At 39.6% G+C, this 17,154-nt stretch overlaps 2 protein-coding genes across 10 annotated transcripts in view; one reads left to right on the top strand and one right to left on the bottom strand.

The window, feature by feature from the left end:
- Window positions 1-922: 922 nt before the first annotated feature.
- On the top strand, window positions 923-4,922 carry cldn23l (claudin 23-like). Of its 7 annotated transcripts, XM_085441984.1 has the most exons (4): window positions 924-1,413; window positions 1,586-1,671; window positions 2,870-3,052; window positions 3,269-4,922. In XM_085441984.1, the coding sequence occupies exon 4, from the start codon at window positions 3,428-3,430 to the stop codon at window positions 4,169-4,171; it is 744 nt and encodes a 247-aa protein (XP_085298110.1). In that variant the 5' UTR covers window positions 924-1,413; window positions 1,586-1,671; window positions 2,870-3,052; window positions 3,269-3,427; the 3' UTR covers window positions 4,172-4,922. The 7 variants fall into 7 exon arrangements, with proteins under 7 accessions (XP_085298115.1, XP_085298110.1, XP_085298114.1 ...); XM_085441988.1 differs by lacking the exon at window positions 1,586-1,671 and having other exon boundaries at window positions 3,000-3,052; XM_085441985.1 differs by lacking the exon at window positions 1,586-1,671.
- Window positions 4,923-5,360: 438 nt separating this feature from the next.
- The window catches only part of cnksr1 (connector enhancer of kinase suppressor of Ras 1), a 28,428-nt gene continuing 16,634 nt past the window's right edge, over window positions 5,361-17,154 (bottom strand). For 2 of the 3 annotated variants that reach the window (XM_085441976.1, XM_085441978.1), the window contains 14 exons: window positions 15,943-16,011; window positions 15,621-15,746; window positions 14,013-14,113; window positions 12,189-12,325; window positions 11,829-11,956; window positions 11,674-11,707; window positions 10,502-10,677; window positions 10,267-10,340; window positions 10,041-10,112; window positions 9,520-9,590; window positions 9,125-9,195; window positions 8,941-9,028; window positions 8,525-8,709; window positions 5,361-7,048 (listed from right to left, as the gene is read on the bottom strand). In XM_085441976.1, the coding sequence (XP_085298102.1) occupies window positions 6,608-7,048; window positions 8,525-8,709; window positions 8,941-9,028; window positions 9,125-9,195; window positions 9,520-9,590; window positions 10,041-10,112; window positions 10,267-10,340; window positions 10,502-10,677; window positions 11,674-11,707; window positions 11,829-11,956; window positions 12,189-12,325; window positions 14,013-14,113; window positions 15,621-15,746; window positions 15,943-16,011 (1,773 nt within the window). In that variant the 3' untranslated portion in view covers window positions 5,361-6,607. The remainder of the gene's footprint in view (window positions 7,049-8,524; window positions 8,710-8,940; window positions 9,029-9,124; window positions 9,196-9,519; window positions 9,591-10,040; window positions 10,113-10,266; window positions 10,341-10,501; window positions 10,678-11,673; window positions 11,708-11,828; window positions 11,957-12,188; window positions 12,326-14,012; window positions 14,114-15,620; window positions 15,747-15,942; window positions 16,012-17,154) is intronic. The other variant, XM_085441977.1, reaches the window with a different exon arrangement.

Raw genomic sequence — 17,154 nt, 5'->3', positions numbered from 1 at the left:
TCACCCAAAAGTCAGGTCGTGCAATGCTAAAAAAAAATACATCTTAGGTTTACAATGTTGCATATGAACAACAAGATGTCTGGATCAAAGTCCTTAGGAAAGGAGATGTGAAAGCATGATAAACAGAGGCAGGAAGCACAGGAAGCACCTCATACCAACTGTCCAACAGTAGAGCACAGTGGTGGAGGTATGAAGAATTGTTTTGCAATTGTTTAACAGCCTTTTACTCGGACCGAGGCAGCTTGGAGTCTACACTAGAATCAAGTATGTGATCATCGGTCCAACAGCTAATTTTAAAGCTAAAACTGGGTCATACAACATGACAGTGATCCCAGGAACAACAGAATGTCTGGACCTCAACCCAATTGAAATGCTGTGGCAGGACCTTGAGAGTAAAGGTCATACAGAAAGCAATGTTGCTGTAGGTGCTTCTGTCAATTAACAATCATTGGATGTACTTTTTTCACACAAACTGAAAGAGTTATAGATCTGGCATGTGACGGAACTTCTTTGTCCTGAGGCTTTATTGGGGTTGCAGCTGTATGCATCTCTTTTTGACATTAAAACTCTAACAATCAAGACATTTCTAGGTTTGTAGTAGTTTCCATCATACAGTATTTCTCCAATGCATCTCCACAAACTGTGACTTTTTAGTGGCTCACACCTTTCCATGTTCAAAGTGTATCCAGCCAAAGACACCTACAGGTTAAACTACCCTTTGACCACTATGACTGCCTTCTCTTCCCTTTTGCAGTGCCTGTCTTGCAGTGTTTACTTCATGTTTCAGCCAATCAAAATGTGGCATGAAGGAAAAAGGATAAAAATGCTCTGCAGTCCCACATAAATTGGGACACCTGCCAGTGTGGGAGTGATTGTGCAAGCTTGTGTCCCTATGTCCGTGTTCTCAAAACAAAACAGGATTCATAAAAAGGCAAACAATAAGCAGTCAGATTTTGATTTTCGAACACCTCTATGTGGTCGAAAACAGGCAGATTGAAGTGTTGGTATTACTCAGAAAGCTCCCCACATTCCCTACTTGGCAACAGCGACAGGGAAAAGCAGGGAGGGACTGTCCTAGATATAACACAGACATTGGCAAGTCAAAGAGAGAAACACATCCAGGAGAAAGTGGGATAGCGGGGAAGAGAAGCAGACAGCTGAGGAAGCAGCCAGGGGGGAAAAAAAGAGGAGGGGGCAGACACAAGGACACAGACATGAAGACAGAGGAAATTGTTGCAGAGGCAAGTGGAGAAATTTTTAAAGCAAGGGCAGATGAGAAGAAAGAGGGAAAAGAACAATAAAGAAGTCATCGCACCATCTGCTCCCACAGAGAGAAACATGTTAGCCATTCAGACGACAGCAGGGAGGCAGCCAGCGATCTGCAGTGAGATACAAACAAACCCCTCCTGAATGGTAAGTGACTGCTACTTCATGGACTGTGTCGGTGTGCGTGCATGTGTTTGTATTTGCTCCAAATACGCCTTCATGAGGGAAAATGCTATTAAAAATGTACTGCATGCTTGGAATTTTTTGGCTCATGACTGGCCTTTTTATGTCTTTCTTTTCTGCATCAAACCTAATCAAGCACCTCAGGGAGCTGCACTGCATTTACAGTCATTACAGTGGCAGTAATCAATGGACTTGGCAATGCGACAGCTGCAAGAGTAACAAGTGTGTATAGAACATAATTCATACCTAAGTGAGACTTTGTGGTGCACATGAAAGCCCTCACAGGTGGCTCAGAGCTTTGATTCTTGTCTCTGTCATCTTCTATGATTTTTATGTCATGTCACTAAAGTCAAGCAAGTGATATTTGTGTTTATGAAGCTTGTGTCCCGCATCCACATCCAGACATGCATTCTCATGCAAAATTTCTACTCTAAATTCTACAAGTGTCTCTGCACGTTTAAAACAATATTTTTCTAGTACGTTCTGTCCTTTCCTGCCCACAGCTGCTTCTTTGCAAAGTGTAATCTCCGATTAAATTAAATTATATATATATATATATATATATAACTTGTAATAATAAAGAAAAGATGATTAAACAATTAATGATGGATAAGAATCTGTGTAATATCTAATATGTTAAACTATAGTTGCACTTTTTTTTTTTACTTTTTAAATGTTTGCATTCTTATGTGTACAGCTCACTAACAGCTTGCATGTTTTGTGACACTTTATCATCATGTGCCTTAGATAAAAATACTTTTCTTTGTTAAAAACTTTTTAGTGTAAACACATTTTGCTTGGTATAATAATTTTCTGCTTATTATTATTATTATTATTATTATTATTATTATTATTATTATTATTATTATTATTATTATAAGAAACAGCCTCAACATTTCTAGTCGTCCTCCTTTGCAAAAACACAGTGAGCCACGTCTTACAGCATTGTCATCATAACATCTTTGCAGACGTTGTTTGTTTAACAGAGATGTCCGGCTTGTTTGTCTGCATGATTCACTTACGTCTTCACTCTGTCCTCTTCTCCTGGGACATTCTTTACTGTTCTGTCTGAGACTCACTCTGCATTCAAACAGTGGCCTCACATAATTACTAACCCGACTGAATTCTACCAAGGTCACAGCTGGCCATCAATCCTCAAACATTAAAAAAAAAAATAGTGGCACACTCATCATACACACACATACGCACGCACGCACACACTAAACTCAAGTATGCCAACATTTGTACCATTTGTACACATGAGATCATCACATCTTGTGCAGAGAGAAGTCTTGTGATAAACACAACCGCACACGCATGCTGCCACGTTGAGCCTGGCCAGGTTATTGTATCCTAGCAACAGAGGCAGCCATCGACTGCTCTGGGTTTTTGTGTGTGTGTGTTTTTTTTCCCTGTCCAGCGCAGGAGCAGTGAAGCCAAACCTCCTTCTGCTTTCTCCGTCTGCTCGTGCACTTGTGTTTACTCCACTTCAGCTCTGCCTCTGCTTTTCTCTGTCTCTCATCATCGCATTGACCTTCTCTTTCACTCAGGCAGTCAGAATGAAGAGCCTTCAGATTAAACACATGAGACTTTCGTTTAAGAGGTACTGGGCGAGCTTTTTTCTTATTTTATCGTGTTAAATCTTTAATGTTGTGATCGTTGTAGTGACTGTCTTTGCATTTGCCACAGTCTTATTTATAGCTCTCTAAAGCTCTTTGTGTTTCTTGTCAGAAAGTGGAGGAGATGTTTGTGACACAAATTGATTTTTTTTTAAACACAGGATTTTATCTAACTGTTCTTCTTCTTCTTCTTCTTTTAGAGCAGAGTAAACCATGCCAAGATTTGACCAGCAGGCGATGTCTCTGTCTGGAGAAACAACCACTGTTATTTGTGTTTTGTAAAATATTTGTAGCATACTGAACACTGGTACTGTACTATTTTTTTTATTCCTGACAAGCTGGATTTGTGAGAACAAAAGATGCACACTCCAGCCTCCATGGTGATGGGGATCGTTTTTGCCCCCTTGGGTTTGGTCCTAGTCTTCACTGCTGCCATCACCCCCCAGTGGAGAGAGGGACAGGCACATTTGGGAATGGCAGGACCGGGAAGTCTGCTCCGGTCAGGAACAAAAAGTCATGGGACCAGGTCCAGTTCAGTGGAGGCACTGATCTTGTTGCGCTCTGATGGACTATGGGAGAGCTGCCTGCAGGTGGAGCGCTCTGACTTGAGGCAGTGCTGGCCTGTGGCTGGTCCGTATCAGAGAGACCCCAGGGTTCGTCTGGCACAGGGTTTGGTGCTAACCTCATTGTTCCTGTGCGGCACTGGCATTGTCCTGGCTTGCATCGGGGTCCGGTGCTGGGCAGATCTCCCTCTAAGAGGTGTAGCAGCCTCAGGAGGACTTCTGGTGGTGACAGCAGGGCTGCTGAGCCTGACTGCGTTAGGGGTTTACACCCACAACCTTAAAAGACTCGGGGTGGATCCAAGTCAAAGGATTCATAACCCACGGTACCCACACCTCAACTTGCATCCAGCTGGCTCGCTTTACTTTGGGTGGCTGGGTTCGTGTCTACAGGTGTTGGGAGGCGCCGCTTTGCTTTTCAGTTTCAAACGACCACGATGCCCAACCTGCCCATCTAGGCATGAGCTGTCTGTGTCTCCCTGCCACTCATGTCCAGAAATGACCAACAAGCCTGACATGGATGTATATGAAGTTAGTTGTTAGAAGCTTGTCCAACATTTTAAACTTTAAGAAAGCGTGGACAGAAAAGAGAAAAAAAATAGCATTAAGGGCACTTTCTAAACCCATTTTTATCTTTTCAGTGTGTAGCTTATGTAATGAAAAGTCATAAATTCATAAATGACTGTGGACTACCAGACATTGCTGCTTAGTAATGAACTGTCATGCAGGTTTAAACATAATGGATGTAGCTCTCCTTTAACACAGGAACAAACATGATCTGGGGGTGTAAATAAAAACAAATGGATGAATGTCACGTTAGAAAAAGATTCAACATCACGCTGCCTTTAAATGCAACATGTGGTGAAATATGATTGAAGTATTGCTTTGTGTTGCCTTTACGTTGTAGCCATGCATTTGTACTGTTAAGAAGAAAATTGTCTGAACAGAACTGTGAATCATAGATGATGCCAGCAGAAGCCTAAAAAAATAGCTTAAATTCTTAAGGTCATCACACTCGGTTTCATCTGTATTAAGCTGGTTGTTAACAGAAAAAAAAAGCTTTACATTTATATGTGATATCCTGTTTTGTTGATGAATTTGCTGCTCTTGAGCACAGGAGGAGCTTTCACTGGGTAACATTATATTTCTGGAATAAGATGAGCACTATGAATATTAAAGAAGGCGTCACAGGAGGATATACAAAAGGGTATTTTCTATTCCTTGCAAATGACTGGTTTGTGTTGTCATTTTGTGCTCATATTTGTTGCACTAAATAAAAAACTATTTATCACAATCTGTTGCATTTATTTATTTATTACTTTTCAGATTAGGTAGGTTATGCTGCAATGAAGAAAAACGAAATCAGGAAATAGGAGCACATGCAATTCACTTATGAAGATAACTTTGGAAGCTAAATACATTTACATGTTTAATATGGAAATAAATTCACATTATTTGTCTTAAGACGAGGCCGAGAGCCAGAGTGATCATCTCACATGTTGTACGGCAGACAAGTTCACTGCATTTAAACCAAGCAACATTATGTGAATAGATGTTAGATGTGAATGTTGCCTGGAGCCACGTGGAGAGATCGCAATCCGATGTGAGAATAACCAATTCAATCGCTTCAGCTGGCAACAAACAACCTCAGGAGAGGAGAGAAATTTACATCATGGTTGAGAACGCAGGTCTTTGAGACCTGCTCGCACAGAACAAGTAGCTCATAAATAAACATTTTATCTAGTAGTAAACGTCAGTGGACGGCTTAAAAGAGGTCTCAGACACAGAGGAGGGTGTAATTCATGCACTGAAGACAGACACACACATTTAGAAACACAGACACACTACTTTACCAAGTCTGGGCAGTTATCTCCCACTCAGTTGCGGGAAATCACAAAACATCATAACACTCTTCAGTGATCGTTACACTCTCTTTTTTTTAATTGAGCAAGTGAAGGTTACAGTATAAAGCAGCAGGGTCGCATGGGATGTCTTAGTATTCAGGAAGACATCATCTGTCTTAGTGCATTTACAGCAGATCCAGGCAAAAGGTAATCGAGAAACTCAGCTGTCACGCAGCTGTTCTTTATTCTCCTAGGATCCAGGACCCGGTGTCCAAATTTTGGGTTGTCTAGACCACAATACTAAATTTTGCTCTACAAGGGCTGGATATCCACTTACGAGGACATTATACTGCCACTGTTCTACTGAAATTGAAAACGAGTGACCTCATAGGTGCATATCAGGCCCTTGAAGAGCAAAATCAGATAAAAAGATATTTCTTTGTTTTTACATTCAACAGGTCTCAATCAGCCCAAATAGCAAAGAGAAATTAAAAATGCATGCCATGAAAGAGTTCAGGTCTTAGGAGGTTTAAGTTCATTAAATATATAATTTTTGGTGAAAGGTTCTCATTAAGGTCATGAAGGGAGTTTGAAAAGGACTTACCCAGACGAGCAATAGCAGTGTTTCTGGAGTAAAAGTTGTGTACAAAATTATTCACATGGACCTTTATTAAGGTAATGTCAATAAACAAATACATAGAGTATTTATAGTAAAACTGTACATACATATCACATTGCAAAAGGTACAACTTATATCACAAGTTCCAAGCAAAGTCATACTTGATGGTATTTTTAACCACAGAAGAAGAAGAATGATAATTTTAAAATTATATAAATATATACCAAACTGAGACTGTGACACTTGGTAATTTCATGTTCTCTTTGCTGTTGTAAACTTGTCATTTATCGAAATTTGTTTCCTAAACAAAAAGACAAACAAGTATGCATTGATGTATTTCACTGACATGTTTGATTTAAAAATGTTTGATTTTGTGGCCATTTTTAATACAACTTTTAACTGCTCCCAATGAAAAAAACCGTCTGCGCTGTCTCATATTGTTGCATGAAGAAAAGCTTTCATTTGTCTAACATTATTAACTGTTATTAAACAGAGCAACTTTGAACTGGTGTGGCTTTAAATGAAGAAGTAGCTCTCTGAAGTGTCTCCACTTTGTGCCATTTCACTCAGCTGTTTGTTTATTGAATCCTGGAGCGAGCCGAGAGAGAGTTCTAATACTGGGCTGCTGTCTGTGCTCAGAGACGCTTGTGACATCTCCAGAAGAACGTCAGATGGCTCTGCATCGACTAACTGCTCCCCATCGCTAAGGCTTAGTCTATATGCGCCTTCTGCCTCTGCGGCGGCTGTTTCCTTGGCAACAGTTTCTAGGGCAACCTCCTCAGTGGGCGTGTCCTGCTCAGGTGCATGGTCCCCTGCTTTGGAGGCCTTGAGCGAGACCAGTTTCTCGATTTCCTTGAACAGCTCCTCGTTGTTCTCCTTCCACTGACGGTACTTTGAAGGTGTCAGATCGGAGTCGCCCAGGATCTTGTTGATCTGCTGCAACTCCGCTTCTTTGGCCTGTGGAGAAAAAGCATTTCCAGTCAGCGACCATGCAGATGAATTTTAATATCACCCTCTGACCATTTGAACACAAAAACCTTTCTGAGCAAGACAGTTTCTTGATATAGTTTCATTCATGCCTCATTTCATAAAACTTGCACAAACACTTTACTTAACTGAGGAGTCTCTGTATGCGCATATATGCAATGTTCTTTTCCTATATTTAGATTTCTGCAGTGAATATTTGCATAGCCAACGCATAAGTGGCCAACACTGCTATGTCTCAGTTACCTTGTGGTTATGTGGACAGTTTTACATGAAGTGCCAGCCACAATAGAAATAAACAGAATGATGGGACTTTTTTCCCCTCCTGGGTTCCCACTCTTTAATTTAAAAACTGAAACAACAGCAGGAGATGAACATGAGATGTGTAGTTACATTTCCAGGAAAGTGCACATCAGGTTATGGCGTAGGGTTTCAGAGAGGTTTGCAGTTACAATCTACCTACGGCACAGACTTACTAGAAGTATAAATCACCTGTGATACTGAGCAAGAACAGTATTGAATTTGAAGGTGTTTGGATGAGACTTTCTCATTTCACAATATGTGAGGCGTTTAAGGAATATCTGTCATATATACACCATCCATCACTGCCGAGTGAATTTCAAGCTGTGGGAAACAGTGCGTTGCAGTTTTAAATAGGAGTGGTTTTACCCATGTCTTCCATGTTCCCTACGGCCAAAGCGAGTTACTAATAAAAGCTGAGTTTTTAATTTTGTTATATAGCTCCTGCCAGAGCAACTTTCGATAATTAAGATGCTTGGTTAATTCACCAGCTGAGCCATTTGTCATGCACTCAGTGATAAATGTACCTGCTACTGTCACGGCTGCAGCAGCAGTCGTGTGGTGTTTTTTTAGAAAGGACCCAAAATGTGGGCACTGGCTGTGATGCGAAGGAGCTTTATTTTGGAAGGTGAAAACAACAAAAGCGAGAACAGAACTAAAGATAAACCTAAACTGGGAAAACTAGAAACAAACAAAACCTGAAACCATAACTCACGGAATGACACGCAGGGAAAAACACCGAGATTCCCCAAATAACACAGACAGAGCGACAATGAACACGGGTGAAACCACACTATATAAACACACAAGGGGAGGACACAGCTGAACCTAGACATGAGAGACACAGACCTTCAAAGTAAAACAGGAAATTTACAAACTGTTTTACAAACACAAACTCAGGAACACGAACAGAGCACTAGGGGAGGACATGGATAGATATAACAAAACACTAAACACAAGAACCAAAACTCTAAGCATTAACAAAGACACATCAAGAAATCAAAGATCAATAATACAAAACAGAAAACACAGGGTCACTGACCCAGGACCATCGCAGCTTTGTGTATCAGTTGCTGGAGTTAATGCTGAATCGCATGGGTTTCCATGCAGACACAAGGAAAGGTAAGACTGGATAAGACCTTTCCTCACCTTTAGAGTGCTTTGCAGAGCTCGGAGCGTGAGTGCCTTTTCATTGATGACGGGATTTTTGTTGCGCCGAATGAATGACTTCCTGAAGTGGTCGTGCGTGAACGGCTGCTCGTGGCCGATCAGAGAAACTCCCCCTTCCTTTAGATTGTTTAGCATCATGCCCATCTCATCTACCTGACCAGGTTCTAACAGAAGGGAGGAAACACACAGGAAAAAAACACAGTCACACAGTTGTTGTGAACCATCTATCCAAAACAGGATTAAAGGTAAGTAAACAACACAATTAATCTTATTTACTCTCTCAGAGAATATTAAAACTTAATGAGTCTTAAAATATTAACACTCATTACGCTGTGATTAAAGACATTTTTTATTACTGAGAGAACAAGAGAGAGGCAGTGTGACATAACAAATACCTGTTCCTTTGCTGCCCTCTGTTGTAGGTCTAGGTAATGGTGCCCTGTTCTTACCCTTGGGGAGAGGTAGGGTGCTGGACTGTACCTTCTGAGAAAGATAATCAAGACAAATATGAAATGAATGTAATCTGGATGTGTATGTGCATGCTTTAATGATTATTTGTGCAATATATAACTCTCTTACCGAGCTAACCTTGTTTTTCCTGCGGGTTGAAGGAGATGATTCGCTCTCTGATTCAGTTTCACTGTAACACTCTGTTTATAAATGAACACAGCTGTCAATGTAATGCCATTACCTAAAATGTGAAGCATCAGGACTGCCATTTGTAAATGGGCAAAGCTACAGTAATTAACAATAATGCTCTGTGTTACTAGATAATTATGAGACTACAATTTGCTCTTATTTTTTATGGTGAAAATATCATTATATCTACCATTTATTTGCTCAAGCAGGACACATCACGATGCATTATTGCTAATGCCGTAGGAAATATATGGGAAAACATGAATTGTATTGTGCACATACAATTAAGTGATTTAGAGTAAAAATTTAAAAGCATAAGAGAAATGTTTCCACACCTTCCTCATTATCTGGGCCTTTGTTGAACTTCTTGTGCTTCTGTATGGCTGTAATCAGACAGTTGATCCATCTGATGAAAAAAAAGGGGATAAGCTATGTCACCAATATTCATACACATTTACCTAAACACTTTATTATTAAGTACTGTACTGGTCTGTGTCCAGGTTCACAGCACTCACAACTGGCCTCCAACAGTCACCTGATCTCAATTCAATAAAGCACCTTTGGGATGTAAAAGGTAAAAGGGAGTCCAGCTTGATACTTGCAGCATCTATCTAATAAAGTGTCTAGTGAGAGTATGTTGAGGATAACATCTTTAAACAATGCATAACAGTCTCACTAGAGAAGCCTGAAAAAAGCAACCAGCAGGGGGCAGTGAACACCACCACCTGTTACAACTTTACCACCTCTAACATAGACTGTTAGCAAAAGGAATGAATAACTGCATTGTGTTCGAGCTAGTGCCCGACACAACCAGCCGATTGTGACATTGTTATATCATTATACAGTATGAACTTACTTGCTCATGTCATTGACATTGTCCGCAGCGAAAATAAAGTTCTGAAATTTCGGGTGGCACATTTGGAATACGCTGGTAGGGAGAAAACAGAAAGAAGGAGCGGGGGTGTCACAAAAATGAAGACCTAAATATGCAGAACATGTGCATACATAATATAATTGCTGTTTTAAACCATGGCTTTCCATTATGGCACCATTATGTGACTCATCACTGGGTTCACTCTTACTATTTTCTCTTGTGCTCTCCGGCGCTTTCTATGCCATAGCTGGATATATTGAGAAACCCCTCTGCCTTCTCCTCCTGAAATACAATTGAAGAAAATTAGACATACTGACAATTAGATGAATGCAAAATATTTTGATAGTTAATAATGCATGTGGCACTAACTCAGATAGATCATGTGCTTTAGGTATTATATGAACTAACAGCGATGATGACCTTTTTCTTGATTTTTTGCTCACCTGTTGACTCTTGTACCAGTAAATGTGAGGCCCATTGAGCACGAACCAGAACCGTTGCCACTTCTGTGCAATGAAGACACTGCTCTCCTTTCTTTTCTTCCAGAGCCAACCATCGCAGTCGGGGTGACTCAAGTCACGGCAGGACACACGACGCCGGCTCATAGCCGTCGTCTTTCCTGAAAGACAAATAAGGAAGAGAAGGGAGATAATGATCATGATAAGTGAACTAAATTTTTGGGTATTTCTTGGGGTTTTTTGGACTTTTGCGATGTCTCCAGTATTAGATCCTTTTAAAACCATTCCAGGAAATATAAAAGCACAGAAAATTTACGATTTAATATTTAAGTCGAAGCAGTTTTTATTTGGGGGGAATTCAACTTGATCTTTCTTTGCAATTCCAAGCACTCAATTCATGTTATTCTTTACTGCTACATTATTGCCACAGCAACTGAACCCTCCTAATCTCTGTATCACACAGCTGAGTTGTCTTAGTATCATCCATAAAGCTTCCAACAAACTCACATCGCTTCTCACATTTGACACTGTGTTGCACTGTGTTACACAGTTCACTAACTGCTTAACCCGTACATACTGTTCCCATCAGGTTTTCCAGTAACCTTTGCAGGACAAGTTTCAGGCACTCTACAGGTTTTCAGTGGAATAAAATATCCTCAGTCAGGATTTTTTTGTTAAAGAATCATTATATTTTACCTCTTGTTTCTGTTTAGGCATGTATTTCTTGGCTATTTATCTCTTCTTTCCTTTGCAATGCTTTATTTTCATTGTTTTTCTTTAGTCTTAGTTGTGTTTTGGACATGCTTATCATTCTGTGACCATTTCATGTGGCACAAAATGGCAACAACAGTTGCCTCGAGCCACTTTATATTGTGAGCTTAAGAAACTATAATAATAATAGAGAGAAAAACACAGTAATTAGATGGCCCTTTGTTAGCAGTGGAAAGGAAAAACTCCTTTTTAACAGGCAGAAACCTGGCACAACCAGTCCATCTGCCACGCCTGGTGAGGGAGATTTGCTGTGCTCCTGGTCTTACAGACACTCTTCTATAAGCCACAGCTTACAGAGGAGTTATCAGTTCGGGGCTGATTTTGTCATTACAAAAACACTTCAGTGTTTTGTTTATTTTATTGTCCTGTGATAAAGAAAATCGTACCTTTAGTGGAGGTCTTCTTACCATCCTTGTTCCCCTGAAAAGATAATCAGACAGCGATCACTCAGTGTTTAAAAGCTTACTTTAATTAAATCACCATTAATTGCCTGGATTGTAACAAAAACAATTGTTAGTGAATGTTCTCAATTTCCCCTCACCGTGTGTCCCACCATATCAGGGAAGGAACTGATGCTAGCTCTGTCCTGTTTGGTTCTTACAGGCGAGGGCGAGCGGTCTCTCAGGCGATTTAGTGAAAGCCTTGAACCTGTCAAGCTCTGTGACCCTGCTGGGAAACAGAATGAAGTTTCTAAATAAACCCACATCTTTGCACCTCAGTTACATTGTGGTTTCTGTGCAGAAGGTCAAATGATAGTGAAACTATTACAGTGTGGCATGCCGTGATAATACACTTTGTGTGTTGTAATCAACAGTTTAAAATCCTTCTGAAAAGAAAAACACAAAGTAACTAAAATATAATCAGTTATAAGAAAAGATAAAATCTTGCAAATTTGTCTTACCTGGTGCCAAAAGCGCCCCCTGTCGGCTTTGATATGAAGTGAGGCTCAGATTTTCCTCAAGCTCCTTGACTGAGGATATTTCAGATTCTTCCTGTCCCATGGGCTGCTGTTGCACCTCTGGCCCCTGAACAGCTCGTCTGTAACAAAATATATAGAAATATCAGTCAAAACACTTGGGTTCCACTGATGCAGCATCTGGTATTATAAAATTAAAAGTCCAAATGAAAAGAAACATTGAGCAAAGAATGAGCAGCGAGGAAATTACATAAACATGTTGCAAAAATACAGATTTTTATCTTACTTTATATTCACAGTTGCCACATGTGGCTGATATAAAGTGAAACCTCTAGCTGGAAAACACTAACAGCACATTACAAAACTACAAGTCCTTAAAAAGAGTAATTTAAAGTGATAAAATATGACTTTACTTGCCAGTTTCTCCCTTTTTTCTTAAAATGTAGCTGTTGTATATTAGAATGTGTCAGAATTATTTACAACCACAAGGCACCATCACCGCCCACTCCATCCATTTGCTAGAGTCCGCCTGCTCTTCATCAGCTCTCGCTGTCCCTGTTTGCCTCTTCATCACTCTTTTCCTCCCGTCTACTAATTTTTCCCTGCATTTTTTAAATCTTTCTCCTCATCTCTTCCTTTTAACTCATTTCCAGTCAGTCGTGTGTTGCGAGTGCGCAGTGGAATTTGTGGCATTTGCAGTGTGACCTCATGGGAAACCTGCCGGGTGCTGGCAGATGAACAAGGTCAAAAGGGTTTCAGGGATGTTCAGCTCTACTGAGTAAATGCTGTGTAACCAGATCAGTATTCAACTTCTCATGCATGTATGCAAACAAAGTGATTGACAATTTTTTTTAAAAAGCAAAAAAGAATATTTAAATTCAGAAAATATTAGACAATTGGCAAAAAAAAATTTTTTTTTAAAATCAGTTTTAGACGTCTGTCTACAATTTTGCATATTTTATTCAATTTTGCATTGTTTGCATTCTTGTTTATGTATTTTTTTAATCTTTCATTCTTATTCTCAGGCATTTAGGCGATGTAATGATACCTTTCTTAAAGCATTCTCACTTTTTGGATTGCTAAATATGGCCAAACTATTTGTGGATTGTGCCTCGGGTGTATGCACAAAACCTTTTCTTTCCATAGACAAAAATCGAGATGTTAATGTTTAAACCATGTTTTCATGTACATCGTGTCTGAAAACAAAAGTTTGGATTCTTTATCCTTTTGGGGCCCAGTTGCGGGACATTACATTTGACTTACTACTCCTTAATAAAGTATTTTAAACTTTGTTGAGCAGTGGTGACTTTATTGTGTTATTGGGTTAAGGTTTTACAATGTGGTGACCCAGAAAGATCAAACGTTGTTAAGCTGAATAAAACACAATGAAAGCAGGAAAAAACAAAATCGCAATGTTTTTGGTGAGAAAATAATGCGACTAAAAAACAAAACGCAACAAAAACAATGCTGAAGGAAAAAGAGCCACCCGTCTGGGAGCCATTGTTATGCTGCTGACTAATGTTACAGCAATTCTTCTAAGCGATTCCTTTTTAATGTTTACTGAGGGGGCAAATGCACGTGTTCTAAATTGGGGGGTAGAAAGGTTTATATTTCAGATGGGATTCCATGCATCCCCTCGGAAATCTACATCTATTATTCTAACTTTAAATGGAGCTTGGATTTCTTCTTGATGTTTATTTTAGAGACAAACCCAGGTGCTGCTGTATGGTTTAGAATATTAAACACAAGTAGCAGTTCCATCTTATTAAAGGACAAGCAAATGAATGCCCTCAACTGAAAGACAAGGACCTGACAGATGCTGCCACTCTCTTGAGTAATGAATGCCGTGGACCCTCTTGATCGTCCTTTTCTTCTTCCTCCTCTGACTTCTCCTCCTTGTCCTCTTCTTTCTGAAAACACAACAGCGTGTGAGTGTGCAGGTTGAACTGTCTGCATTTAGGGGTCGGTGGAGGGTTAAGAAGCTGGATGTCACGGTAGACTCTAATTGCAACCTTCTCCTAGGCTCTGCCATCTGTGTGCTCTGTGGCTTAGCAGACAAGACGGCAACGCAAACAAACACACACACACACAGACACCGCGTGCACACAACTCTACACACACAGCCGGCGAAGTTCTTGGAAGAAAAGCAGGGCATCTTCTGAGGACAATATGGAGTTTATACACTCAGCTGATTCACATCTTTTAAATGTTTTTCTCACCCTATGCCGCCAGCTAGATCTGAGATTAGCACGGTGATGGTCACGAGGGGGGTGTGAAATGCTCACAGTGCGTGCGTGCGTGCGTGCATGCGTGCGCGTTTGTATCAGATGCAGTGTGTAATTCAGGGTGTTGTTCAAAGACAAACAACAGTTGGCATGGTGACTACTGAGAGTGCGCAAGTGTTTATGGAAATAGATCCCAAATGAGGTTAAACGGAAATCAAAGAGGGGATTCTCATAAAAGAATCCCCCTGATATAAAACAATCAGGTTTCTAAGAGAGGATTTGATGCTCAACTCTCACCCCTGGATGTAATTATCCTAAAATGAACACAGACAGCAGACGCTTGAAAGCAGAATATTGCTGCCTTTGAGGTTTCTTCTGTTTAGCTTCACAAATGATTAAAAGTATGAGCATGACAGAGAGGAGAAAAATGTAATTCAAAAATGTTCTAGTCACCGTGAGGGCGTAAAATGTGTCGTATTAAATGCTGGCATCCAGTCATTATAGATAACCTTTTCTAAGCTTCTGAGAAGATTTGCTACAAAAATGGAGATTTCCCCCATGATATATCTATAGTGTATCTGCCATCAATTTCACAGCTTTAATTTTGAGACTATGTGAGGAGAATTAAATCATGACATTTTGTGGGGTTGAGCAAACAAATGGCAGGGTCAGACACATTCTCCCTGCTGGAAATACTCTTGTGTCATTTAGGTGAAGTTAGAGCCTGGGTAGAGCGTACAGCTGGCAGGACACGGTGACACTCACTGGCTGTGCATTCACAGGACAACAATTACCTTCTCTTTTCTCGCAGAGGCTCAATCAGACCTCACACAGACTTTGTACCAGAGAGCTTGCAGGGTAAAGACCATTAAAAATATTAGAGCCAACTGAGCTGGACATTTGTGTTCTCACATACAGCTCCCGCAGATGTCTAGAGACGTTCAGGGCCACTGTGTGAGTGTGAAAGTAGCTTGAGACGCCATTGTTATAGATTCTGAAGTGTTATTCACAGGCCTTAGCATAATTTTCCTGTGAAGTCTGTTTTCCAAATTATGTGGAAAGTACAAGTATTGTATAATATATAAAAAGGTAAATACATTGGGGCTTTTTTTTTAATTCACTGACTATTTTGAAGAAAGTACAGTTTGTGGAGTGAAGAAGTGAGTGGAGGAGGATTTTAATGAGCCCGGACCTGTGTAGAGATGAGCGGGGCTGAGTTGTTGCGTTGCACTGATCCAGGGATCTTCTTCAAGACGAGAGTCACCCCACTGGGATTCTCACGCAGCTTCTTCACAAGGTTAACTCTGCTCCAGCCCACCTGAGGCAGCAACACCGATGGTTATTTCACCGTGAAGGTTATTGTATAAGACACTCAGACTTTGCAGGAGGAGAACTGTCTCAGACTAACAGGACCACACACACACACACACACACACACACACACACACACACACACACATATTTATAGTGCAGAGCATTAGGCCCTTAAGTGCTGTATGTACGGTATCACTCACCACTATTTGATCATTGACTTGGATCACTTCATCTCCAGCCAAGACCTTCACGTAGGCATCAGTAGAGGGCTGCAGAAACAGAGAAAATCAACACAATCAACACATCTATATTTGGGTTTAAACAAACCAGATATAGATTTCAGCAATTACACGATTTGTTTTTCACAGACAGCGGCATAAATTTGTAATTGGCACTTAAAGTAGTTTGTTTTATTATGTTTTCTTGTTGTGTGGTTTTATTCAGCCTTTGTGAGTCGGGAATAGGGAGAGTTCTGTTCTTTGTTTGGATGTTAGATTAGATACAGTATAGTATTATATTATATTCTGTACTATATTATTATAGTATATATATTATACAGGTGCAGCGACACATTGTGCATTTCTATTAATACTTGTACTTTTATTACATATTCCCCTATCCCCCTCCCACTTATATATGTATACTTATATATATACATGTACACCACATATAACATAATAACTTTAAAAAACACATATAAAAATGCCGAACCCATCTAATTTATATATATGTATATATACATATATACATATATATACATATTATAATGCAAAAGTCTTAAGGTTTACAATTCTTCAACACAACCTGAACTCTTGTAATTTCTTTAAGCAGTCTTCTTGAAGGACATTCAAAGCTCATCTTTAGATGTTTGCATGTTTTAGTTAACTTTTCACCAATTATTTTGTGAACTTAAAAAAATAAAAATTAATAATAAAAAAATTAAAATAAAATAATAATAAAGAGGTGCTATCTTTACTTTTAGTACTTGTTTATCTTGTAAAAAAATCGCTGATGAAACTTTGACGGACCTGTTTATTGAGACTATTGAGAGTCAACTTCTTTCAAAAGTTTTAGTTTTTATTAGAATATCTGTACTAACTCAGACTAAACTGTGCGTCCTGCATATGTGCCTCCATGCAATAAAAGGCTAAAACGAATATCGAAATTAATAAAAACTCAACAAAAACTAAACATTTTCAAGCAATAAAAACTGAACTGAAACAAGCAACGCAACTCTGGAAACTAACTCAAAGTGGAATAATAAAAACTAATTAGAAACTACAAAACCATTATAGCTCTGATACACAATCACAGTTGACCTGTTCACCTTATCTCTTTCTCCATAAATTTCTAACTTGCATTTATCACTCCATAAAACCGTTGATACTGATGTTCAGTCCAACTCTTGTGTA

Source organism: Copadichromis virginalis, linkage group LG19, assembly GCF_057382275.1.
Source record: "Copadichromis virginalis isolate Kocher_CV1m ecotype Utaka linkage group LG19, C_Virginalis_male_GT1.1, whole genome shotgun sequence".
Classification (NCBI taxonomy): Eukaryota; Metazoa; Chordata; class Actinopteri; order Cichliformes; family Cichlidae; genus Copadichromis; species Copadichromis virginalis.
The sequence above is the reverse complement of the archived record's forward strand: the minus strand, read 5'-3'. Positions and strand labels throughout refer to the sequence as shown.

Bases quoted from the DNA above. Each gene is read 5' to 3' on its own strand.
- cldn23l (XM_085441989.1), top strand. From the start codon at position 3,428: ATGCACACTCCAGCCTCCATGGTGATGGGGATCGTTTTTGCCCCCTTG.